Below are 22980 nucleotides of genomic sequence, written 5' to 3' on the forward strand. Positions count from 1 at the left end.
AATTCAGTGTTTATGTAAACAGAGTACCCAGGACCCTGGCTTCACAGTTTTCTCATCTCTAGTGGTTTTTATCTTCATTTACTTCCATGAAGCTACTCGGACCTCACCAAAAATCAGCTTTACCTTTGAGATTATTGAACACTAGAGGCCAGCGCACGAAATTGTACGGGTAGTATCCCTGGGGCCTGGTCTCCTGCAATCAGGGCCATCTTCTGCCCTTTCGCCAGTCCCCAGGCCAAATGCTGCCTCTGCCGCCTGGCTGTCAGGCCATTGGGATCACCAACTCATCCCCGGCTGCTCGGGGGCTCAGGCCTGTGGGAAAGCAGGCGCCGGCGAATTCACCTCCATGCGTGTGCACCAGCTGGCCGCTGATGGAATGTGCTGCCAGCTTGGGACCGCTCACGCCGCCGCCGTCGCTGCTGCCGCCACCGCTGCTGCCGCCACCGCTGCTGCCGCCACCGCTGCTGCCGCCACCGCTGCTGCCGCCACCGCTGCTGCTGGGGCTTGAGGTGCTGACAGAAGCTGCGTGGCGCACCCGTGACCTACCCGCCCTGGCTTGAGCGGTCCGAGTGCGCAGTGCATTCCAGCAATGGCCAGGCCGGCGCCCGCGCATGGAGGTGAATTCGCAGACACCTGCTTTCCCGCAGGCCTGAGCCCGGGAGCAGCCGCGGATGAGCTGGTGGTCCCAATGGCCTGACAGCCAGCCCGATCCTCCTGCCACCCACCCCGATTCCTCCGTTCACCATCGCTGATCCATTGGAACCTGTCGGCCAGGGGCAGGGACCAAGAGGTCAGCCATTCAGCCAGCTCGCTAGTCCCCAGTCCCGCCCCGCCCCACTCGTGGGCGGGGGGAGTGGGGAGGGACTGAGAGGTGCTCAATGTACCTCATGGTGACCGGTTGCTTGGTTGTCACAGACACTGGCTTTTTATATATGTAGATTCTGCTCCTGACACTATTCTTTTTTCTAAACCTATTCATTGATGCTTTTGAGATATGTAGTTGTTTGACACCTCTGTCCACCAAATGCTTCCTGTGTAAATAGGCAAGAATTCCTTGTCCATCACTTCTTACCTCTTGCCAGACTTCTCTAGGCACTGGCTGACTCCTGAGAGTTTCCTTACCTTACTGAATTTCTATCATATGCATCTGGCAAAACCTAGATTTTGGATCAGTTTGTCTCTCTGGCCTACATAAGAGGTGCTTGTTGAGCACTAATGGAGAGAAATCAAACAAGTACCCAGATTAGTGGTGCTTCAAACTCATGGTCTTCAGTTCTTGCATGAGCTGAAAGAATGTATACAATGCTATATATCCATTATTTCTTTTGGGGCTATTTTAAACATTCTTTTTTTTCTTTAAACTTAAGAAACAAAGTATTCTCCACAGATGGTATTTCTACTTCATGAGAAAATAGAAGCCATCAAAAAGAGATCCCTTAAATTTCCTGTTACTTGACTCACCAGTTTATTATCTCCTCTGTACCATTTGTTCTTCCTTTTCCTTCTGTTTCAGTGGATGAGATCCCATATTTTTGTCTCAGGCTGATTCTCCCACTGTGCTTTGTCTGTTTGTCTTTAATCTTTCCCTTAATTCTGATACTTTTTCATCTTGCTAAACTTGTTCAAATGCTTTATCTAAAACAAAAACCAATAACCAAATTACCCCCAGAAAGAAATATCAATTCTTTCTACCTTCTGCCCACTCCCCTTATCAGCAAAAATATAACAAGAATCATATGTTGTATATAACAGACACTTACCTGGTACCTTCTTCAGGTTGCTATCTGGTTGGCTACATTTCAGATACTCAACAGATAGGCTATTTCTGTTTTGTTCAATATGGTAACCCTTAGTCACATGCGACTATTGAGCAATTGAATTAGCCATGTGTAGTTAACAGCTATCATATTGGGCAGAGGTATATTTCTATACATTCTGAGACAGCTCTCTTTTTTAAAAAAATTACTGAATACAATTACTCTCAACTGGTAACAGTCAAACTTAAAAACTTGAAAAAGTAGACAAGTACTGTAAAAACAGAGAGGAAAAAAATAAAACATATATCCAATATCAAAGGTTGGTGAGAAGGGAGGCAGTGGATAGGTTTTAAAGCTCAAGAAAATTCAGAATTTATACATTTGTATATATAATATTACCAGTTTTAAATGATTTTCCTTGTTAAATTTACATCCATACATTGTCACTAAATAAAAAAAACATGCTAAATTTATAAAATAATAAAAGTAGCATTGTGAAATTCTATAGCATAGTGAACATGTGACCAACTGGGAATGGCAAATTCTTCCGTAGTATTTAATTTCCTGTGCTCCAAAAAAAGGAAAGACTCGACAAACTACAAGGTTACACAAACAAGGACTTATTCTTAATGGTTCTGGCATCTCTCTCTCCCACCAGTGAATTTCTCTTTCAGGTATGCAATCAGTCCTGATTTCACGTAAGAGATAACAGGTAAAACAGGTTCTAAAACACCCAGGCTTTAAAATTATTTTGCCATAACCGATTATAAAAATTAAATTTCTTCAAAAAGTAAATGTTTTATGTGATTATGTACTTTAAGTAATTCTTGGCACTCTTACGACCTAGGATGTGATGTTAGTCCTGTGACTGCTATTATGCCACTATAAAACAGTAAGAGTAGGCTAAAACAAAATAATAAGAATAACCACCAAAAATACATCAAAATTTCTTAATGAATTAAGAGATTTAGAATTGACTAGAAGAATCAAGCTGTTTTCCTCAGATACTAAGCACAACAAGTTAAAAGTAATCATTCCTAGTATGGCCGGCGTGGCTCAGTGGTTGAGCAAACACCTATGATCCAGGAGGTCAACTGCTGGATTCCTTGCCAGCGCACATGCCTGGGTGGAAGGTTTGACCCCAGTGGGGGGTGTGCAGGAGGCAGCCAATCTATGGTTCCCTCTCATCATTGATGTTTTGACCTCTCCCTTTGCTGCTTCTCTGAAATCAATTAAAAAAAATAAAAACAAAAAAAAAACTATTTAATACCTAAAACTAAATCTTCAATTGATGAAGGACACTGGCATAGTTAAAAGACTTAAAGCAAAGGCTGGGTTGAGGTCTTCAATATAACCATCATCGATGGTTGTGTTGACCATGAGCCTACGGTTAATGGTGGTTTTCAACTTTGCAGATTCAGAAGTTTAACTTCTCATTCTTCTTGTTAATGAGCAAACAAAAATAAGTACCCTGAAACAACTACTTTAGTCATTTGTGTAGCGCACCTTCTAAGTAAAGAGATTAATTTATCAATCAGAAGGTGTCTCAAGAATAAAGGTTTAAAACAAAGGCGTTAGAAAAGTCATGGTTTAGTGAGAAAAGTGTGTGATTTGGAGTTAGAAAGACTTGAAATGGAATATGAACTTTACCACCACTACCAACTTACATAACTTCTTAACCTCAATAGGATCAGTAAACAGAAAATATTACATTGCAGGATTGTTACAAAAAAAAGGCATGCTAGATTTATAAACGTTTGCTTATAGAAATCTCTTTTAAAATAATATTGCCTGTCATTTTGGTTACAGTTATGCAAGAAAGGAAGGTCAGTTGTATTATCTGGTGGCATAGGAGAAAAAAGCATTTATAAAATGAGATGCTACTGTTTGGCCACTGTAGAAACCGTAAGATCATTTTGCATACTTTTGGATTATACTTCTTTCTTAAATATGAACTATTTAGTATGTTTGCAGTACGTTACTTGAGATCATTGTGCTTAGCTTTAACTATACTCTCGGTAGTTTTTCAAGGAAATGGGGTAGTAAAATATGAGACCTTGATTATATGTCCCTTGGTTTGCACCACCGACTTTATTTGAATTACTTTATCCTTTTTTCCTGGAGAAAATTTGCTTTCTCTGTGTATCTGTATTTTTCAGTCAAGTCTGATAAGGTTAATTCTTATTTGTCAGCATTTGGATTGTTTCTACTGTACTTCTCACATGCTGTTTATAGATATTTTCTTGTTATATTAGCTGGCTGCAGTGTTACAGCATTACTTTCTGCTGGTAATAGGTTTGCTCACTAAGCTCCTTGGAGCCAGGAACATTAGCTCATTCATTTATGCTGGAGACATATTTGTTGGCCTGATGTCCCAGAGCTATCAGATTAACGGTAGAGTTCTTTTTACCTGTTTCAATATCCCCTTGCTATGATTGGAAAGTGAACTTATTTTGTAATTGTACCTTAAGTCCTTTGTGTTCCAAGTACTTTGTGTACATTGTCATTTAATAAATATTTATTTAGCAACTACCGCATGCCAGGCCCTGGTTCCAGCCCTGGATTAGGCCCTGGGAATGTATCAGTGAACAAAAATTCCCTGCCATCAGTTTACATTTTAATGGGGAGCTGGAGAATAATAAAAAATTAAGTTAATTGTATGTAACATGATGATTTATGGTAAGGAGAAAAAAAGTAAAAAAGAAAGATACGAATCTAAACTTTAGAGTTCTCAACCTTCCTAATGCCACGACCCTTTAATACAGTTCCTCATGTTGTGGTGACCCCCAACCATAAAATTATTTTCGTTGCTACTTCATAACTGTAATTTTGCTGCTGTTATGAATCGTAATGTAAATAACTGATATGCAGGATGTATTTTCAGGGCTTGCGACCCACAGGTTGAGAACCGCTGCAAAGGGTTCACAGTTAAGATATTAAGGTATTCCTGAAAAGGTGCATTAAGTAAAGACCTGATGGAAGTAGGAGAGCTAGCTATACAGATACATAGATGTGAGCACTTCAGACAGAAGGAAATAGCAAATCCAAAGGCCCTAAGTCAGGAACATACCTTGGTATGATTTAAAAACAAACAAAACCCAACTTTTTATTGGAAAGAATTTCAAATTTACAGAAAAGTTTTTAAAAAAATTCTGTATACACTTTGCTTAAAGACCTCATTCAAGTTTTGTTAATTGCCCAAATAGCAACATTCTTTAGGTCAAAAATATCTAATCCAGGATCACTCATTGCATCCAGCTCTCATGTTTCTTTAATATCCTTGGGTTTTTCATGCTGTTCACAATTTTGAAGATTACAAGCTACTCATTTTGTAGAATATCCCTCAGTTTGGGTTTGTTTAATGTTGCTTGATGATTAGACCCAAAATAATGTGGTTTTGGCTACAATTTCACAGAAGTGATTTGTTCTTAATGAATCCTATTTGGTGGCATACAATTTACTTCATTAGGTAGTGTTAACTTTGATTACTTAATTAAAAGTGATGTCTACCAAGTTTCTATTATTCCTCCTATTCCTTTGTAACTAATAAGTATTTTTGTGGGGGGTTTCTTTGAGACTATGTAAAATTGTGTTTCTATTCATATATTTACCCACTAGTTTAAGTATCCATTGATGTTTTTCAAATAAATTAATTTTTACCAAGATGGTTGACAAATAGTGATATTTTGACTCAAGTATTCCTTCTACATGTATTGGCATTTTATTGTAAGAAAGAGAATTAATTAACAAATCATTTACATCAGGAATTCTTGTTTTATTCAATGGGTTATATTCCATTACTATCATTATTTATTTTAATACTCAAATTGTCCCAAATTTGCCACTGGGAGCCCTTTCAAGCTGGCTTGTATGTCCTTTTGACATGTTGCCATCAACCTTTGTGTACTTCTTTACTTTTTAAGAATACTTTTATCTTGGAATAATTATAAGTTCATAGGAAGTTGCAAAAATAATACAGAATAGTTCTGTGTATCCTTCCCCCAATTTCTCCCAATGCTTATATCTTACATATAGTACATAACCAACATCAGGATATTGGCATTGATGCACTGTATATGTTTAGTTCTATGTCATTTTATCCCCCATGCACCTCCTTAACTTTGGGCACAAGATGCTATAGATTTTTCTGTTCAGTTCTGGAATTGGCCATTTCTCCAAGGAGCCCTAATTTCTTTTAGTGGAGAGTGGTATTTCAAAATCGCAATCTGGGTACTAGGTGGGTTCACTGCTGTTGGAGCTGTACTTAAGACCCACACAGGCACCTACATCTGAATATCCATATCTTCATATATTGAAAACCGTACATTTAGACTGCTACCTCCAATTTCAGGCCAACACATGTGTTCATTCTATGCACCCACCCATATTTGTACTTCTCCCAGTAGTAAGAGCTGGCATCTGGTTATCATATAGTTACTAATTTGCTCAGTTCCTCCATATATAGCCAGCTCCCCACCCCATAGGACTGTGATGCTGCTCAGATGTCCCTTCTTGTGAAGGCTGCAACTGAGTTACCTTCCTACTCCATTCCCACTTACTCCTTGTGTAGGGCCCCTGTTGAGATTTTAAAACATTTGGAAGGCCAGTGTAGCTGGAGCAAAATGAATGAGAAAGAAAGTAGTAGGGGTTGAGGTTTGACAGTTAATTAAGGGGATAAGGGCTAATCATAAAGAGCCTCATAGGTTATAGCTGGGGATTTCTGCTTTACTCTCAATGATGTAAAAGCCATTGGAGGTTTTGAACAGAGGAGTGATGGGATCATCTCTGTTGCATTGAAAATAATCTGAAGGGGAAGGGAAGCGCAAAGCTGCAAGTAGGGAGACATGATAGTAGGCTTTTGCAGTAATTGAAGTAAAATGATGAAGTCTTAAACTAGGGTGGTGGTAGCGAGGGTAGTGAAAACTGGTGGAATTCTGAATTTATTTTGAAGATAATGCTGGCAGGATATGTAAGTGCTTGGATTTAGGTTCTTGAGGGAGAGAAAAAGTCAAGGTTGATACCAAAGATGTTGGCCTGAGTATTTGGAAAGGTGAAATTGCCATTAACAGAGATGTGGAAGACTGAAGGGTGAAGTGGTTGCCGTGGAAATGGATAGGGCACAGTTTTGGACATCAGCATTTGAAATATTTATTAGACATTGAGATAAGCTGGATGGCACATAGGCAAGAGGAGATAGGGTCTAGAATTTAGGATTTTAGGTATCTGGGGTAGAGATAATGAATTTGGAAGCCATCAGCACTTAGAGGCAAGATAAGATTTCTTATGGAATGAGTGGATTTGAAAGAGAAGAGACCCAAGGACTGAGGAGAAAACCAGCAAAGAAGATTGAAAAAGGGCAAACCATGTGAATGCATTGTCATCAAAGTCAACTGAAGAAAAATTTTCAAGAAGTAGATAGTGAAGGATTGATTGTTCAAAGATGTTTATAGGTCAAGTAAAATGTGGACCGAGAAATAATAATTGGTTTCGCAATGTGGAGGTCATTGGTAGACTTGAGAAGAACAGTTTAGATAGTTTGGTTATGGATGTGGTGGTGGGAAAGGGGGAAAACTGATTGGAGTTAGTTCCAATGAGATAGGAGGAGAAAAGCTAAAAACAGTATAAATAATCTCTTTCAAGGAATTTCCCTATCATAGGTTCTTGCAGTGGTTCTCAACCTTCCTAATGCCACGACCCTTTAATACAGTTCCACATGTTGTGGTGACCCCCAACCATAAAATTATTTTCATTGCTACTTCATAACTGTAATTTTGCTACTGTTATGAATTGTAATGTAAATATCTGATATGCAGGATGTATTTTCATTGTTCGCGACCCACAGGTTGAGAACCGTTGCAAGGGAAAGGGAGAAATGATATGATAGCTGTATGGGAAGTGGAATCAAAGGGATTTTATTTTTTTAAGGGTAAGAGAAATAACATGCCAGTGGCAGTAATCATGTAGAGAGAGAATAAGAGATGAGGGGATGATGGGATGGCTATGGTAGGGGACAGAAGAATTGCTGTAGTGTTGTCTTCTAGTAGGCAAGAGGGGAGGCGAGATTGTGCACAGGTGGAGAGATTGGTTGTGGCTAGCACTTTAATATAGGAGGAAAGAAAGTAAAATATATGGATACAGATGTAGGAATATAGACAGATTTGGTATGAGAACTTGTACAAGTTCTTAATGAGATAAGAAGTCAGGACTATAGCTGAGAATGAAATTAGGAGAGGAGATTTTTGAGGTTTGATGAAAAAAATTTGAGTAGAATGGGAGAGAAAATGGACCAGGGAAATAGTCTAGGATTGCCAGTCAGCTAAGGGTCACTTGAACATGGTTGTGTCCTTTTCTTAAGACAGATTTAGCTCTAGGAAGTTCAAATACTAAGTAGAAAGATAATTGGATTTAACCAATGATGTGCTTTTTCAGAAGAGTATGATTAAATGAGAAGAACAAAAGAGTAAGTGCAGGACAGTGATTATTATGATTGACTGGAATTTAAGTATATAAAGAGTCAAACTGTCTGGCCACTGTGGCTCAGTGGTTGAGCATCGACCCGGGAACCAAGAGGTCACTGGTTCATTTCCTGGTCAGGACACATACCTGAGTTGTCAGGGTACATGCCCAGGTTGCGGGCTCCATCTCCAGTAGAGGGTGTGCAGGAGGCAGCCGATGGATGTTTCCCTCTCATCGATATTTCTCTCTTTCTATCCTTCTCCCTTCCTCTCTAAAATCAATAAAAACATATTTTTGAAAAAAAGTATAACATAGGAGGGGGTGGTAAAAGACAATGGAAAATGGTAAGGTTTGGATTGAAGGTTCCTGGTGAGTCAAGAGATTGTTGGAGTTGAAGTATTAGTGAGAGTGAGCTGTAAATATAAGAAGGTGATGATCAATGAGTAGAATGTTTAAAATTGACATTATGCAGGTTGCAGTTACTGGACCACAGGAGTGAGTGTCCTTAATATTAGATATTAAGATATCACTGTTCTCTGTCTCCTACAAATCATATGTTTCCCCCTCCTTTCTCCAGAGTTCTCAAGTAAATGTTGCTTCTGACCAAAACTTGAATCTTTATTGCGATCTTTATAGGAATTTAAAATAGGATATGTTTCAGTAGAGATAAGGAGAGCTGTAAATTCTATATGAAATTTTTTTAAAGTATGTATTTATTAAGGTGTGTTCTCTAATACCTTAGATTTTGTTCACTTAGATTTTACTATATTTTTTCAAGATTTTTAGGTTGTATTGAATTTTTGCTCTTGTAAATAATGTTGCTCGAAATGCTTATGTGTTGTATGCAATCTCTCCCAGATTTTAATTTGCTGAAATAAAATTTCAAGCTACATAAAATTGAAGTAAGATTGAAAAGAGTTTTAAAAATTGATTACAATCTAAGTACATTTATAACAAAAGGAGGTAGCAACTAGTACTTTTCAGACTTACCTTTATTTAATTTGGCTTCATAAACAATACTTGATTAGTTGCCAGACTAGCACTGTGGTAAAGATATTGGGAATAAAAACATAAAAAGTAAAATAGTTTTCTTTATGGAACACATTAAATTAGTGAGGAAATGGTTTTTGGCTTAATCTGTTAGTATCAAAGATATGCTGATAAATTTAGATGTTAAAGTTAAATTAAAAACCCATTAAACTCTACATCTCTTTAATTAATCCTTAAATGCAAAGTTTGTATTTAGGTAATATTGAAAATAATGGAAATAATAATAACCAACATTTATTGAGTGATTGATCTTACTTGAGAGACTTTTTGTAGAAAAAACTGAAATTTAACTTCACAACTTGTGGAAAATGGTTTTCTACAATTAGGTTCTGGTGGGTGGAAATCATATGGGCAGACTTCTAGTTATAAAATGAAAGAGAAGGTTCTATTGGTTTAATGATCTGAACAATTGACTGGAAACTGGTTTGGAGGACTGTGTTTTGTAATGTTGTAGAAATGTAACCAAGTTGTCTTACCTTCTGTAAACAAAGCACTAGTAAACAAAACTTTGTTCATCTGTTTATTTTACTTTCAAAATTAAAAAAAGGCTGGAACAGCTCTATGGTCAAAGTGGCTTCCTCCCTCCCCACACACAGAGATAATAAGCAAATGTTGTTTTGTGTTGATGGTCAGCATCATCCTCAACATCCTTACTTACTAATAGACTTTGCAGTAAAAGCCATTTTTCTTTTTATTTTTTTTCCCCCTCCCTTTGGCTCAAAATTTTTCTTTTAAGTAATCCAGTCTTCTCTGGAGTGCCTCTTTCATGGAGCACAGTATAAACAGACCTTGCCACCAATGTCCTTAAAATATGGATGTTGAAACCACTTGGCTTAAGAAAATGATGCCGGTGAACTGTGTCATTATTGTAATATCAAAATACTGAGACCATGTAATTTTATTAATATTAATTCTTGTAATAATAGCTTATGCCTTATCAATTTAAATTTTTTCTTCCTCTGGAGATTAATGGAGGCATAGAAGAATGCTTTTCACATGAAAGCACCTTTCTTTGATTTGAAAGTTTAATACAGAGTATAAATATGGATATATCTAAAAATATAAATGTTTTGGATTTCACATTTAAAATTTTTTAAAATATCAAAATTATACCACTCAAGATATATTGCTATTTGGTACTTAAAAATATCCTGGTATGATAAAATGCTGGAGTCTTTGAAAAGCAGTTCAGCTGTTATGGAGATGGGAATTGTGGGCATCGGGTGGGAGATAGCCTCAAAATGAATTAACAATCTTAACTTGACTGGAAGTTGGATATTTATTACTTTTAATGTATTTTTCTTTCAGTTAAGGAGAATCTAGATCGTTTAATGTGTCTAAATCATTTTAATTGCAATTGAAAATACTTATAGTTTATTGTTAGTACCTTTGCCATTCTGTTTTTAAAGAATGTTTTATAAAGTATTGACATTTTTTAAAGAATGAAAAATTTATGAAGTATAACTGAATGGTAAAATATACTATCTGCAGCCCTAGCCGGTTTGGCTCAGTGGATAGAGTGTCAGCCTGTGGACAGAAGGGTCCCAGGTTTGATTCCGGTCAAGAGCACATGCCTAGGTTGTGGCTTGATCCCCAGTAGGGAGCTTGCAGGAGGCAGCCGATCAGTGATTCTCTCTCATCATTGGTGTTTCTATCTCTCTCTTCCTCTCCCTTCCTCTCTGAAATCAATAAAAATAAATTTAAAAAATATATAGTATGTGCAATTCTTCTAGAACTAGTAACTTAAAGACCCGTTACCTTTCTAAGTTTTGCATGTGATTTTCCCCCAACCCAGACCCCTAAAAGGTCTCTTTATTGCTGTGTTGTTTATTTCCCCCTGCAATCCTCCAGCTTACTTATTTACCCTTCCAAGTTCCCATTGGTGTTAGTCGGGTCATTGAGACTAGGGAGATGAATTAAGTATATTGGACCTTTTAAGATTTAAGTAGTATCCTGCTGGTCATTTCCTAATAGCATGACCTTGGGCAAGTCTAAGTCACTTAATCTAAGCCTTATTTTGTTATTTTTAAAATGAATATATTTTATCCTGCCCTCCTCAGAGTTACTTGAGGATGAGACAATATATATGATAGTGCTTTAGAAACATGGTTTCCTACACAAGCACATCCACTGAGTAATTTGTTTCTTAGTTTTTTTCACCCCCACCAAGTTATATGTACGTATATGCTTTTTCCTATTTTGATTATAAATTTAATGCGTTTTAAAAATATATTTTTATTGATTTCAGAGAGGATGGGGGGGGGGAGAGATAGAAACATCAATGATGAGAGAGAATCATTGATTGGCTGCCTCCTGCATGCCCCACACTTTGGATTGAACCTGCAACCTGGGCATGTGCCCTGATGGGGAACCAAACCGTTTCCTCCTGGTTCATAGGTCAACACTCAACCACTGAGCCACGCTGATCCGGCAATTTAATGCATTCTTGTAGAAAGTCTGAAAAATATAGAAAACTTAAAGAAGAAAATAGAAATCTGAAAAATGCATCATCCTGTTTTCATATTTTTATGGGAAATTTAGTTTTGAGGCTGTTTCCTGAAGGTAAGGATAGTTGGTGTATTACTTATTTTTGAATTTTCTATTCTTTGCACTAGGCACAAAATTAATTATTGTTGAGTGAATGGCAACTTCCTTAGTCTGGGTATATTTCTTAAAGTCAAAAGCTTGGTGAAATTTTTCTGGGCATTTGAAGAGAGAAAAGAAGACATCTAACCAACAAAAATAATAGTGGGTGCATATTTTAAAATGACTGTTTCTTTTGGCTAAAAGAACAAAGGAAAACATATTAGGGTCAATCTTAATTGTCTGACCAAGTTAGGACATCAGTTAAAGATGTTAGATACTGATCTACTTTGCAGTTTCATATCAAAATGGGTTGACATTTATTCAGCGAGAATAACATATGATAAAATGTAAATACCTTTTTTTTAAAAAAATGCTTGGAAATTGTAACAATTTTCTTTTTCCTTTTTACATTTTTTATTAAATAGGATGGCTTAAATTCCTTGGTCCTTGATTTGGATTTTCCTGCTTTGAGGAAAAACAAGAATATAGATAATTTCTTAAATAGATGTAAGTATGTTAAACTTCATATTTGATCCCATGACTATACTTTGATGAGAGATTTATGTTTGATTAACATTATTAAAGTCCATAAACTTATTAAACTTAAGTAATTTTCAGCTTGCCACTTTAATATACTTTTATTGATTTCAGGGAGGAAGGGAGAGAGAGAGAGAAAGAAACATCAATGATGAGAGAGAATCATTGATCGGCTGCCTCCTGCACACGCCACACTGAGAGTCGAGCCTGAAAGCTGGGCATGTACCCTGACTGAGAATTGAACTGTGACCTCCTGGTTCGTATGTCGATGCTCAACCACTGAACCACACCGGCTGGGCTAAATACTAATATTCTTTATTTTCAAAGCAAAACTGCAGAACCAATTGTAGCATATAATGTAGGTAAAGTTCAAGATTTTGTATAAATTATTAAGACTAGTGGTTTTCAGGACAGGTTATTTATGGCAGTTTCAAGAGAAGTTTTAAATTAATATTAACAACACGAAGACCTCTACATTATCCGGAAGACTTAATGAGCTTTATGTTTGCATAAATGTAGACATTTCAATCTAGTTAGTGAAAGATAATGTAATAATTATTGTCATATAAGTGGTAACTCTTAATATTTTGTTGGTATTGATGTTGATGTGAAGGTGTAAATGAAGTTGAATTCTAAGAATAAGAAATTTTTAAAATAACTAATAAATATTTTATATCAACACAGTAAGCTCTTTCATTTGGAATTGTCAGAGACTGGACTGTTTTCCTAATTCCACAATCTTGTCTATAGTTACCATATCTATAATATGTGGTTACTAAAGAAGTAGGCTTCCAAAAATTCATTGCCAAGATTAGCCCTGCAAGTAATTTTATAGCAACTTTCTTTCATGACTTAGAATGCACTCAGGATCGCTGGGGTCATTACTGTTTCAGCTGTCATCTAACTTGCCAAGCAACAGAGTCAGAAACAGAATAGCTTAACTGCTACTTTTGGTAGTAGTGTTTGTTTATATATGTTAATAAACCATAGTGTTTTGATTCTTTGACGTGAAGTTAATGTGTATCTTAGATTTTTAAATAGCAACCTGTAAAAACTGACAGATATAGCTGAAAACTAAGCCAAATTCCTTGGAATAAAAATTTGTTTACAAATATGCTGATTATTTTAAAATATTGTTTATAAATGTGATGATTAATATTATAAATATGGTGACCTTTTTATTGTAGATGAGAAAATTGTGAAAAAAATCAGAGGTTTGCAGATGAAGGCAGAAGACTATGAGGTTGTAAAAGTTATTGGAAGAGGTGCTTTTGGTGAAGTCCAGTTGGTAAGAAAATATTAGTATTGTTCTTCTTATTATTTTGATGACATAGTTTGTGAAGCATTATCAGTAGCCCTGGAGTAGATCTAACTTCTTTGCCCAGCCAGGCCAGAGTTAGCTTTCTGAGGTTGGTCAAGTCATTCCATCTCTGAGAGCCTCGGTGTGTTCATCTATAAAAGGAGGCAGTCCTATGTAATAAAAGCCTAATAAGCAAATTGTTCGACCAGGAGTTTGGCCACTTGCTATGATGTGCGCTGACCACCAGGGGCGAAAGAGACCATGGCTGTCGTTAGCGACGTGGCACTGACAATGGGCGGCAGTGGAGGCACTGCCAGCCCTGATGAGCCCTGATGAGAGCAGGACCATGGCGGGATGGTGGAGTAGATGAGCGAGTGGTGCCAGGCCAAGGTGGGTGTGAGTGGGGGCCTGATCGCCCTGCCCATTGCCCCACAAATGGCAACCAGCGGTGGGGGGCAAGGCCACCACCTGGCTCCCAGGTGCTGAGGGAGCTGGGCAGGGGGCCTGGCCCTGACCAATCGTCCTGTAGTCAGGATGGTGGAGAAGGTGAGGTGGCAGCACCAGGCCACGGCGGGGTGCCAGGCAGAGCTGCGAGACTGGGGGCACAAGCTAGGGCTGCGAGCCTGGAGGCATGAGCTGGGTCCCAATCCCCGCAGGCCACCTGAAGGGCCCCATCCGTGCATGAATTCATGCACCAGGCCTCTAGTTGTGCTGTAAACACCAGGTCTCTTACTAGCTCTGAAACAGTGAGATTTAGAAGAAGGCTTCACACATGATCTCCTAGTGAATATTCCACCAGAACTACTGTGTTTTATTTATATGTTCAGATTAATAGCATCTCTGCTTAATTAACTAAGGTTTATTCAGATATATCAGAAGCCCAGCAAAGACACTTTAATAACTGAAATTTATCTTTACAAGACATAGTGGTACCAACTAGAAATATTGTAAATGTTTGTAATAAATATTTCATTTATAGTATTAAATGAGAAACTATAATAATATTCCTGTTTCTATCACCTGTGTATGAAACTTCTCTGTGTCCTTACAGTTTAATTATGGACTCAAATTCTGTATTTTACTCAATAGTGTTTTATTCTTCTTGACTGAGCACTGAGAAAAGCTGTGATTACTATGTACCAGCCCAGGGTTTCTCTAGGAACAAGTCATGACAGACTAATGTTTGTCTTTTTCTTCCCTTTTATTACCTCTTTCTTTGATATATTTATTGAATTTATAGATCAGAGTAGTGTAATAGCTGTAATATGTATCTGTAATAGATTTGAAAAAGTCTGACATACATGAGGATGTTAAGGAGAAATGTTAATAAGCATATGGGTAGGCAGCTTTATACTAATTTAATAGCTATATTCTAATGAGCCTGATGAAGACATAAATGGTACTTTGGACAGAGTTACCCAGGGACAGGCTCTAGGGTTCTCTACTCTCTTATTAAATATTTTATTAATAAATTTTGTGGAGGCAGTGGTGGAATGTTGAATAATTTTGCAAATGAGCTAAACCGGAAATAATTTTAGATGATGAGCCCAAATCCAGAAGTCATCAGTTGGGAAGATAATTGTCTAGATCGGGGTGGGCAAACTTTTTGACTCGAGGGCCACAATGGGTTCTTAAACTGGACCGGAGGGCTGGAACAAAAGCATGGATAGAGTGTTTGTGTGAACTAATATAAATTCAAAGTAAACATCTACACTAATAAAAGAGAAAAATGGTAATTGGCGTACGGCGATACCTTTTTCATTGGCTAATCAGGGCTATATGCAAATTAACTGCCAACTAAGATTGGCAGTTAACTGCCAACAAGATGGCGGCTAATTTGCATATGTAGGCACAATGCAGGGAGGCGAAAGGGAAAGCAGGAAGAAGCCCCCTGCCACTGACAGTGATCTGAAACCCAGAGGGGAGCTAAGAGCTGGGGGGCAGGGCAAAGGTGGCCCTGGGGCCGCCTTTGCCCTGCCCCCCAGCCATGATCGGAGAATCAGGCGCCTTTGCCGCCCTGGCCAGTGATAGCAGGAAGTAGGGGTGGAGCCAGCGATGGGAGCTGGGCACGGTCGAAGCTGGCAGTCCCAGGAGCTAGGGGTCCCTTGCCTGGGCCTAAAGCGAAGCCCACGATCGCGGCGCCCCCCGCTGCCACTGCAGGTCCCCGCTGCCCGGGCCGGACGCCTCGGCCAGAGGCGTTAGTCCTGGGCAGGGGTGGAGCCTGCAACCGCGGGGAGCTGGGGGTCCCCTGCCCAGGCCTGACACCTCTGCCGGAGGCCTCAGGCCTGGTCAAGGGGCCGATCCGGTGATTGGTGATCGGAGGGTGATGAGGGTCAACTCCTCTGGCCGAGGCATCAGGCCTGGGTGGGGGGCGGAGCCAGGGATTGGGGGGATATGATGGTCCCCTTGCCCAGGCCTGAAGCCTGGGTCAGAGGCGTCAGGCTTGGGCGGGGGGTGGAGGAAGCGATCAGAGGGAGATGGGGGTCCCCTGCCCAGGCATGATTCCTGGGCCAGAGGCCTCAGGCCTGGGTGGGGGCCAGAGCCAGTGATCGGGGGGAGATGGGGGTCCCCTGTCCAAGCCTGACACCTCTGGCGGAGGCGTCAGGCCTGGGCAAGGGGCCGATCAGGCGATCGGAGGGTGATGGGGGTCAACGCCTGAGGGCTCCCAGTATGTGAGAGGGGGCAGGCTGGGCTGAGGGACACTCCCCCCCCCCCCCCACACACACCCAGTGCACGAATTTCGTGCACCGGGCCCCTAGTCATTACATAAAAGGGTAAGGTCTTTTTTTTTCAATAGTTTTATTCATTTCAAATGGGCCGGATCCGGCCTGCGGGCCGTAGTTTGCCCACGGCTGGTCTAGATAGAAGTGAAATTTAACCAGAGTAATGACCTATAGTGGGATTTGAAGAACTCAGGAATAGATTGCTTAATAGTAATTATGGATGAAAGAATAATTTTCCTTGAATGTTCAGACACAGTCATATTCTGAGGTACTGTAGGTTAGGCCTTCAAAATATGACCTTGGGGCGGGGGGAATACATAACTCATCCCATAAAAGCTATAGGTACTAGAGGCCCGGTGCATGAAATTCGTGCATGGGTAGGGTCCCTAGTCCTGGCTGGTGATCAGGGCCAATTGGGGCCTTCCTTCATTCCACGCTGCCTCCTGGTGGTCAGTGCACATCATAGCGAGCAATAGAACTCTCAGTCTCCCTGTGGAACTCCCGAGGGGACACTTTGCATATTAGCCTTTTATATATATAGATGCTGGGATGACCTTCAGTGACATCAACCCTTTTGACCACAGTATAAATGCTTCCTTGTTTGTTTTTTAGTTTGTTTTTTTTTTTACTAATTTATCTTGGATATAACCCTCTTTACTTTGAAAAAGAAGGTTAGAAATTCTAGCCTTGCGAAGGTTTTCTTAAGGTAAATATGGCTTTCATCTCTATTAATATATTTACTCTTCAATTATTCCTTTGGTTAATCGATTAACATGTTTATTGAATGTCAGGTACCATTTTAAGTGCTGGCAGTACATTATATAGGTCAGTGATGGCAAACCTTTTGAGCTTGGCGTTTCAGCATTTTGAAAAACCCTAACTTAACTCTGGTGCCGTGTCACATATAGAAATTTTTTGATATTTGCTACCATAGTAAAACAAAGATGTATAATTTTGATATTTATTTTATATATTTAAATGCCATTTGACGAAGAAAAATCAACCAAAAAAATGAGTTCACGTGTCACCTCTGACACCCGTGTCATAGGTTCGCCATCACTGATATAGGTGCTCACACAAGGCACCTGCATTCAAAGAGCTTTTATTTTGACCTGGTCAGTATAATAGTTTCAAAATGAAACTGTGGTCTAAGTTCTAAAAATAGTTCTAAATTAACCTTTTGAAAACATAATGCATAAATATTAGGAACTAGAGGCCCGATGCATGAAATTCGTGCTAGGGGCTGAACCCTTGCAGTCCTGGCTGCCTTGGCCAGCCCTCACAGCCCTTGCAGCCTTGGCCAGCCCTTGCAGCCTCAGCTTCGTCTGGAATGTCGTCCGGCTGTTTGGTCTAATTAGCATATTAGCTCTTTATTATATAGGATTACTTATATGATTGTTTATTTGGAGGAGGTATAAGAAAGTTTTCATGGTTAGCAGTAGAAATATTTTTAGCATTTTTTATTTTTGAAGTCATATCTTATTTTTGGCATTTGGGAACCTTATATTTAGCTAGTTTTGTGATATTGCCTACTCCACTTGTTCTTAAGAAAAGTGTTAGGTGACATTAAATTTTTCCCTGATGGTTGTTTTATTTAAAACTACACAAATTAGTATATGAATGCATTCTTACTCTCAGCATTCTAAATTATTTAGGATTAGGTAGAATGCATTGATAATTGGAAACATTTGGGGATGTTGGAAAATTTGTGTCAAATTATTTTCAGTGGATATTTATATTTTATCCTAATTACTTTTATTTGAGGAAAGTTGAAACCTTTTCCTATTATTTAGAATGATTTAAAAAGCTTTTGTCTAAAAATGTTTCAGGAGATCTAGGTCACTTTAGGATTTTCCATGCATGTCTCTAGTTACATGTACGAATGTTTTATCTACTTAAAAAAAATTTTTTTTAAAGAAATACATATTAGTCTTAGCCGCTTTGGCTCAGTGAATAGAGTGTCGGCCTGTGGACTGAAAGGTCCCAGGTTTGATTCCGGTCAAGGGCACATGCCCGGGTTGCAGCTTGATCCCCAGGTGTGCAGGAGACAGCCAATCAATGATTCTCTCTCATCATTGATGTTTCTGTCTCTCTCCCTCTCCCTACCTCTCTGAAATCAATAAAAATACATTTTAAAAAAAGAAGTACTTATTAGCTGTAGAAAATACAAATCACCCAGAATTCCATCAGCTGAGATGAAACCACTGTTAAACTCTTTTTTTAGGGAGAGAAAGAAACATCAGTGATGAGAGAATCATGGATTGGCTGCCTCCTGCATGCCCCCCATGGGGATTGAGCCTGCAACCTGGGCATGTGCCCTTGACTGGATTGAACCTGGGACCCTTCAGTCCGCAGGCGGATGCTCTGTCCACTGAGCCAAACCAGCTAGGACAGTGGCCGGCAAACCGTGCCTCGCGAGCCACATGCGGCTCTTTGGCCCCTTGAGTGTGACTCTTCCACAAAATACCACGTGCAGGCGCGCACGTACAGTGCAATTGAAACTTTGTGGCCCATGCGCAGAAGTCGGTTTTCGGAAAGGAGACAGACGAAACAAGTATACAAGATGAGTGTGGATGGGAGAGTTGGAAGGGGTCGACTTCAGCGAATGTACCTCAATCAGATGGAGGACGTTTTTAGCAAAGGCCAGCTTAGAAGTACCCTAATTAAGTTAGTAACAATGTACCTACCTATATAGTTTAAGTTTAAAAAATTTGGCTCTCAAAAGAAATTTCAATTGTTGTACTGTTGATATTTGGCTCTGTTGACTAATGAGTTTGCTGACCACTGAGCTAGGACTACTGTTAACTCTTTTGGCCCTTGCCCTAGCCGGTTTGGTTCAGTGGATAGAGCGTTGGCCCGTGAACTGACCATTCACTATGATGTGCACTGACCACCAGGGGGCAGTCGCTCCGACTGGTAGGTTAGCTTGCTGCTGGGGTCCGTCCTATCGGGACTGGGTGAGACGGGCTGGACATGCCCTGGAGCCCTCCTGTAGTACCTCCCTGGCCAGCCAACCTCCTGCGGTCCCTCCCCAGCTGGCCAGCCAACCTCCCATGGTCCCTCCCTGGCTGGCCAGCTGTGATCGCCAGCCTGGCCGAGGGACCCCACCTGTGCACGAATAGTTACAAAATTATCTACTTCGAATGTTGATTTATGTTACCTTTGTAAAATCTGCAGCAATTACACAGATATCAACTGCATCATTATCAACTATGAGTTACTATAAGTGAACAACTCATAATATTCTCCAAAACCACTATTATATTGCAATGTCATTATGGCATAAATAAAGGACTTTCAGCAATAGCCTGTGTGCCCTGGTATATATATACCCCAAATATTCTATATAATAAAGAGGTAATATGCAAATCGGCCCTCACACTGTCACAAGATGGTGGCATGCACAGCAGGGACGGGGCTGGCGGCTGCTCCACGTGGCTTCCGCTGGGGTTCCTGCAGCCTCACGGGGCCGCGGGGGTCCCAGCGGCCGCTTTGCACGGCTTCTGCTGGGGTTTCTGTGGCCCCGCGTGCATGCTTCGGGGGCGGGGCCCGGTGGCCACTCCGCACCTCCTGGAGGTGGGGCATCGGGCGGCACTCCAGGACTCGGGGCCATCCCTTGGCGCGCCAGCCAAACAGGGCAGGACTCTGGGACTTGGGGCGGTCCCGTGGCGGGGGTGGAGGGGTTGGAGGGAGGGGTCCCAGGTCTCGTGTGATTTCACGCGACAGGTCACTAGTCCTATATAATAGAAGGCTAATATGCAAATCAACTGAACAGTGGAACAACCGATCGCTGTGACATGCACTGACCACCAGGGGGCAGATGCTTAATGCAGGAGCTGCCCCCTGGTGATCAGTGCGCTACCACAAGGGGAGCGCTGCTCAGCCAGAAGCCAGGCTCACACCAGCGGTGACGGGAGCCTCTCCCGCCTCCGCAGCTGCGCTAAGGATGTCTGACTGCAGGCTTAGGCCCGCTTCCTAAGGGCTCCAGGACTGGGAGAGGGCGCAGGCTGGGCTGAGGGACTCCCCCCTCCACCTCTCTTTCGAGTGCACGACTTTTGGGCACCAGGCCTCTAATTCACCTATAAAAGATTAAACATACCAATAGTCAACTATTTTTTAAATTAAATATTGTTGAAAGTATTACATATGTTCCCCTTTTCCCCCCATTGACTCCTTCTAGCCCACCCACACCCCCTGCCCCAGGCCTTCACCACCCTATTTCTGTGTCCATGGGTTATGCATATACCAGTATGCCTACAATTCTTTGGTTAATCTCTTCCTACCCATCCACCCTCTCCCGCCTTCCCTCTGAGATTCTGTCGTCTATTGTATGCTTCTGTCTGGATCTATTTTGTTCCTCAGTTTATTTTGTTCATTAGATTCCACATATCAGTGAGATCATGTGATACTTGTCTTTCTCTGACTGGCTTATTTTGCTTAGCGTAATGCTCTCCAGGCCCCTCCATGTTGTGTTAAAGGGTAAGGGACCCTTCTTTTTTATGGCTGTGTAATAGTCCATGGGATAAATGTACCACAGCTTTTTTACCCACTCATCTACTGATGGGCACTTGGGCTGTTTCCAGATCTTAGTTATTGTAAATTGTGCTGCTGTGAACAGAGAGGCGCATACATTCCTTCTGATTGGTGTTTCAGGTTTCTTAGGATATCTTTCTAGAAATGGGATCACTGGGTCAAATGGCAGTTCCTTATTTAATTTTTTGAGGAAACTCCATACTGTTTTTCATAATGGCTGAACCAGTCTGCATTCCTACCAGCAGTGTACTGGAGTTCCTTTTTCTCTACATTCTTGCTAGTACTTGTCATTTGTTGATTTGTTGATGGTAACCATTCTAGTGGGTGTGAGGTGATACTTCATTATCATTTTAATTTGCATTTCTCTGATAATCAGTGACTTTGAGCATTTTTTCATATATCTCTTGGCCATCTGTATGTCCACTTTGAAGAAGTGTCTGTTTAGGTCCTTTGATCATTTTTTTTTAATGTGCCTCAGTCATGAAACAGCTCTGGCTACCGACACAGGCATCAAGCTAGGATGAACTAAGGACCGTACATCTGCTTTGCCCCTGATTGATATAAGAGCAACACCACCAATCAGGTGTCTCCTTGCCCATCGCCAGGGGGTCCTTTGCCCATTTTTAAATTGGATTGTTTGTCTTCCTTTTGTTAATTTGTGTGAGTTCCTTACATATTTTGGATATTAACCCTTTATCAGATGTATCATTGCAAAATATGTTCTCCCATTCAGTGGGCTCCCTTTTCATTTTGTTGATGGTTTCTTTTGCTGTGTAGAAGCTTTTTGTTTTTAACTATTTTTTCTTACCAGCTGACAAATACCTTCTAATTTCTGTTCATAACTGTACCTTACAGCAGAATTCTTAAAACTCTTTTATGGTCTGAGTCAAGCATAAATTAATTGATTGACTCAATGTTATATGGAATGTTTTTTCTAATGAAGTTAGGAAACACTCAAAATTTAGTTTGTAGTGAAGGGTTGAAGAGTGGCATAAATGTGGAAGAGGGAGTACCTTAGCAACCTTTTTAACATCATTTTAAATATTTTTTAAAACAACATATAACAGCAGTGCTAAAATGAGCATTTGCCTTGAGATAATTTGCTAATTCAACATAAATCAATTAAACATCTAGTCTTATCTGCTGTGGAAGGTATTTCTAGTTTTAAGGCTAGGATCCTTTACTCCTTAATCTACCTACCCATGTTTTCATATTGCTTTCCCCATGCATTTATTTTCAGCACCCTATAAATGTTATAACACTAAATCAAAGGAATTGTTATTCCAGTTTAATAAGTTAATATAGAAGATGGATGTAATCTTTGACCCTCATCATAATTTATTTGGCTCTTTGCATAATGAGTCGATTCTTTTCATGTACAGTTACAGTATATCAAAGTAGTTCAATGATAAGTGATATAACCTATTGATGTAATAACCTTTATACTTATAATTTGATTAGGCAGTTTTCATTCTGCGGCTCTATTTTCTCTGTAGCCATATCAAAGTTTTGTTTACTTCTTATATCAAGTACCGAGGGGATATTAAAATTTCCAATTGAAATCATGGATTTGTCTTTTTTGTTTTTCTTTAATTCTGTCCATTTTTGCTTCATGAATTTTCAAGCTCATTTATTAGATGCATATATTTTTAGAATTTTTATGTCTTCCTGATGTGTTATACCAGTGATGGTGAACCTTTTGAGCTCGGTGTGTCAGCATTTTGAAAAACCCTAACTTAACTCTGGTGCTGTGTCACATATAGAAATTTTTTGCTACCATAGTAAAACAAAGACTTATATTTTTGATATTTATTTTATATATTTAAATGCCATTTAACAAAGAAAAATCAACCAAAAAAGTGAGTTCACATGTCACCTCTGACACGCGTGTCATAGGTTCGCCATCACTGTGTTATACTCTTCTCTGAATTATCCTTTTATTCTCTTTGCTTTGAAGTCTACTTTGTGTGTTATTAATATTGCTCTGTCCACTTTATTTATTTATACACACACACACACACACACACACACACACACA

The 22980-nt window shown here is 39.9% G+C and overlaps 1 protein-coding gene across 1 annotated transcript in view; it reads left to right on the forward strand.

The window, feature by feature from the left end:
* ROCK2 (Rho associated coiled-coil containing protein kinase 2) overlaps nt 1-22980 on the forward strand; it is a gene marked incomplete at its 5' end in the record, with an annotated part of 87692 nt that overhangs the window by 15194 nt on the left and 49518 nt on the right. Inside the window, 2 exons of the mRNA XM_081100832.1 lie at nt 12275-12356; nt 13574-13674. Coding sequence (XP_080956958.1) covers nt 12275-12356; nt 13574-13674 — 183 coding nt within the window. The remainder of the gene's footprint in view (nt 1-12274; nt 12357-13573; nt 13675-22980) is intronic.

The sequence above is a fragment of the Myotis nattereri genome (genome assembly GCF_964212035.1).
Source record: "Myotis nattereri genome assembly, chromosome: 10".
Classification (NCBI taxonomy): domain Eukaryota; kingdom Metazoa; phylum Chordata; class Mammalia; order Chiroptera; family Vespertilionidae; genus Myotis; species Myotis nattereri.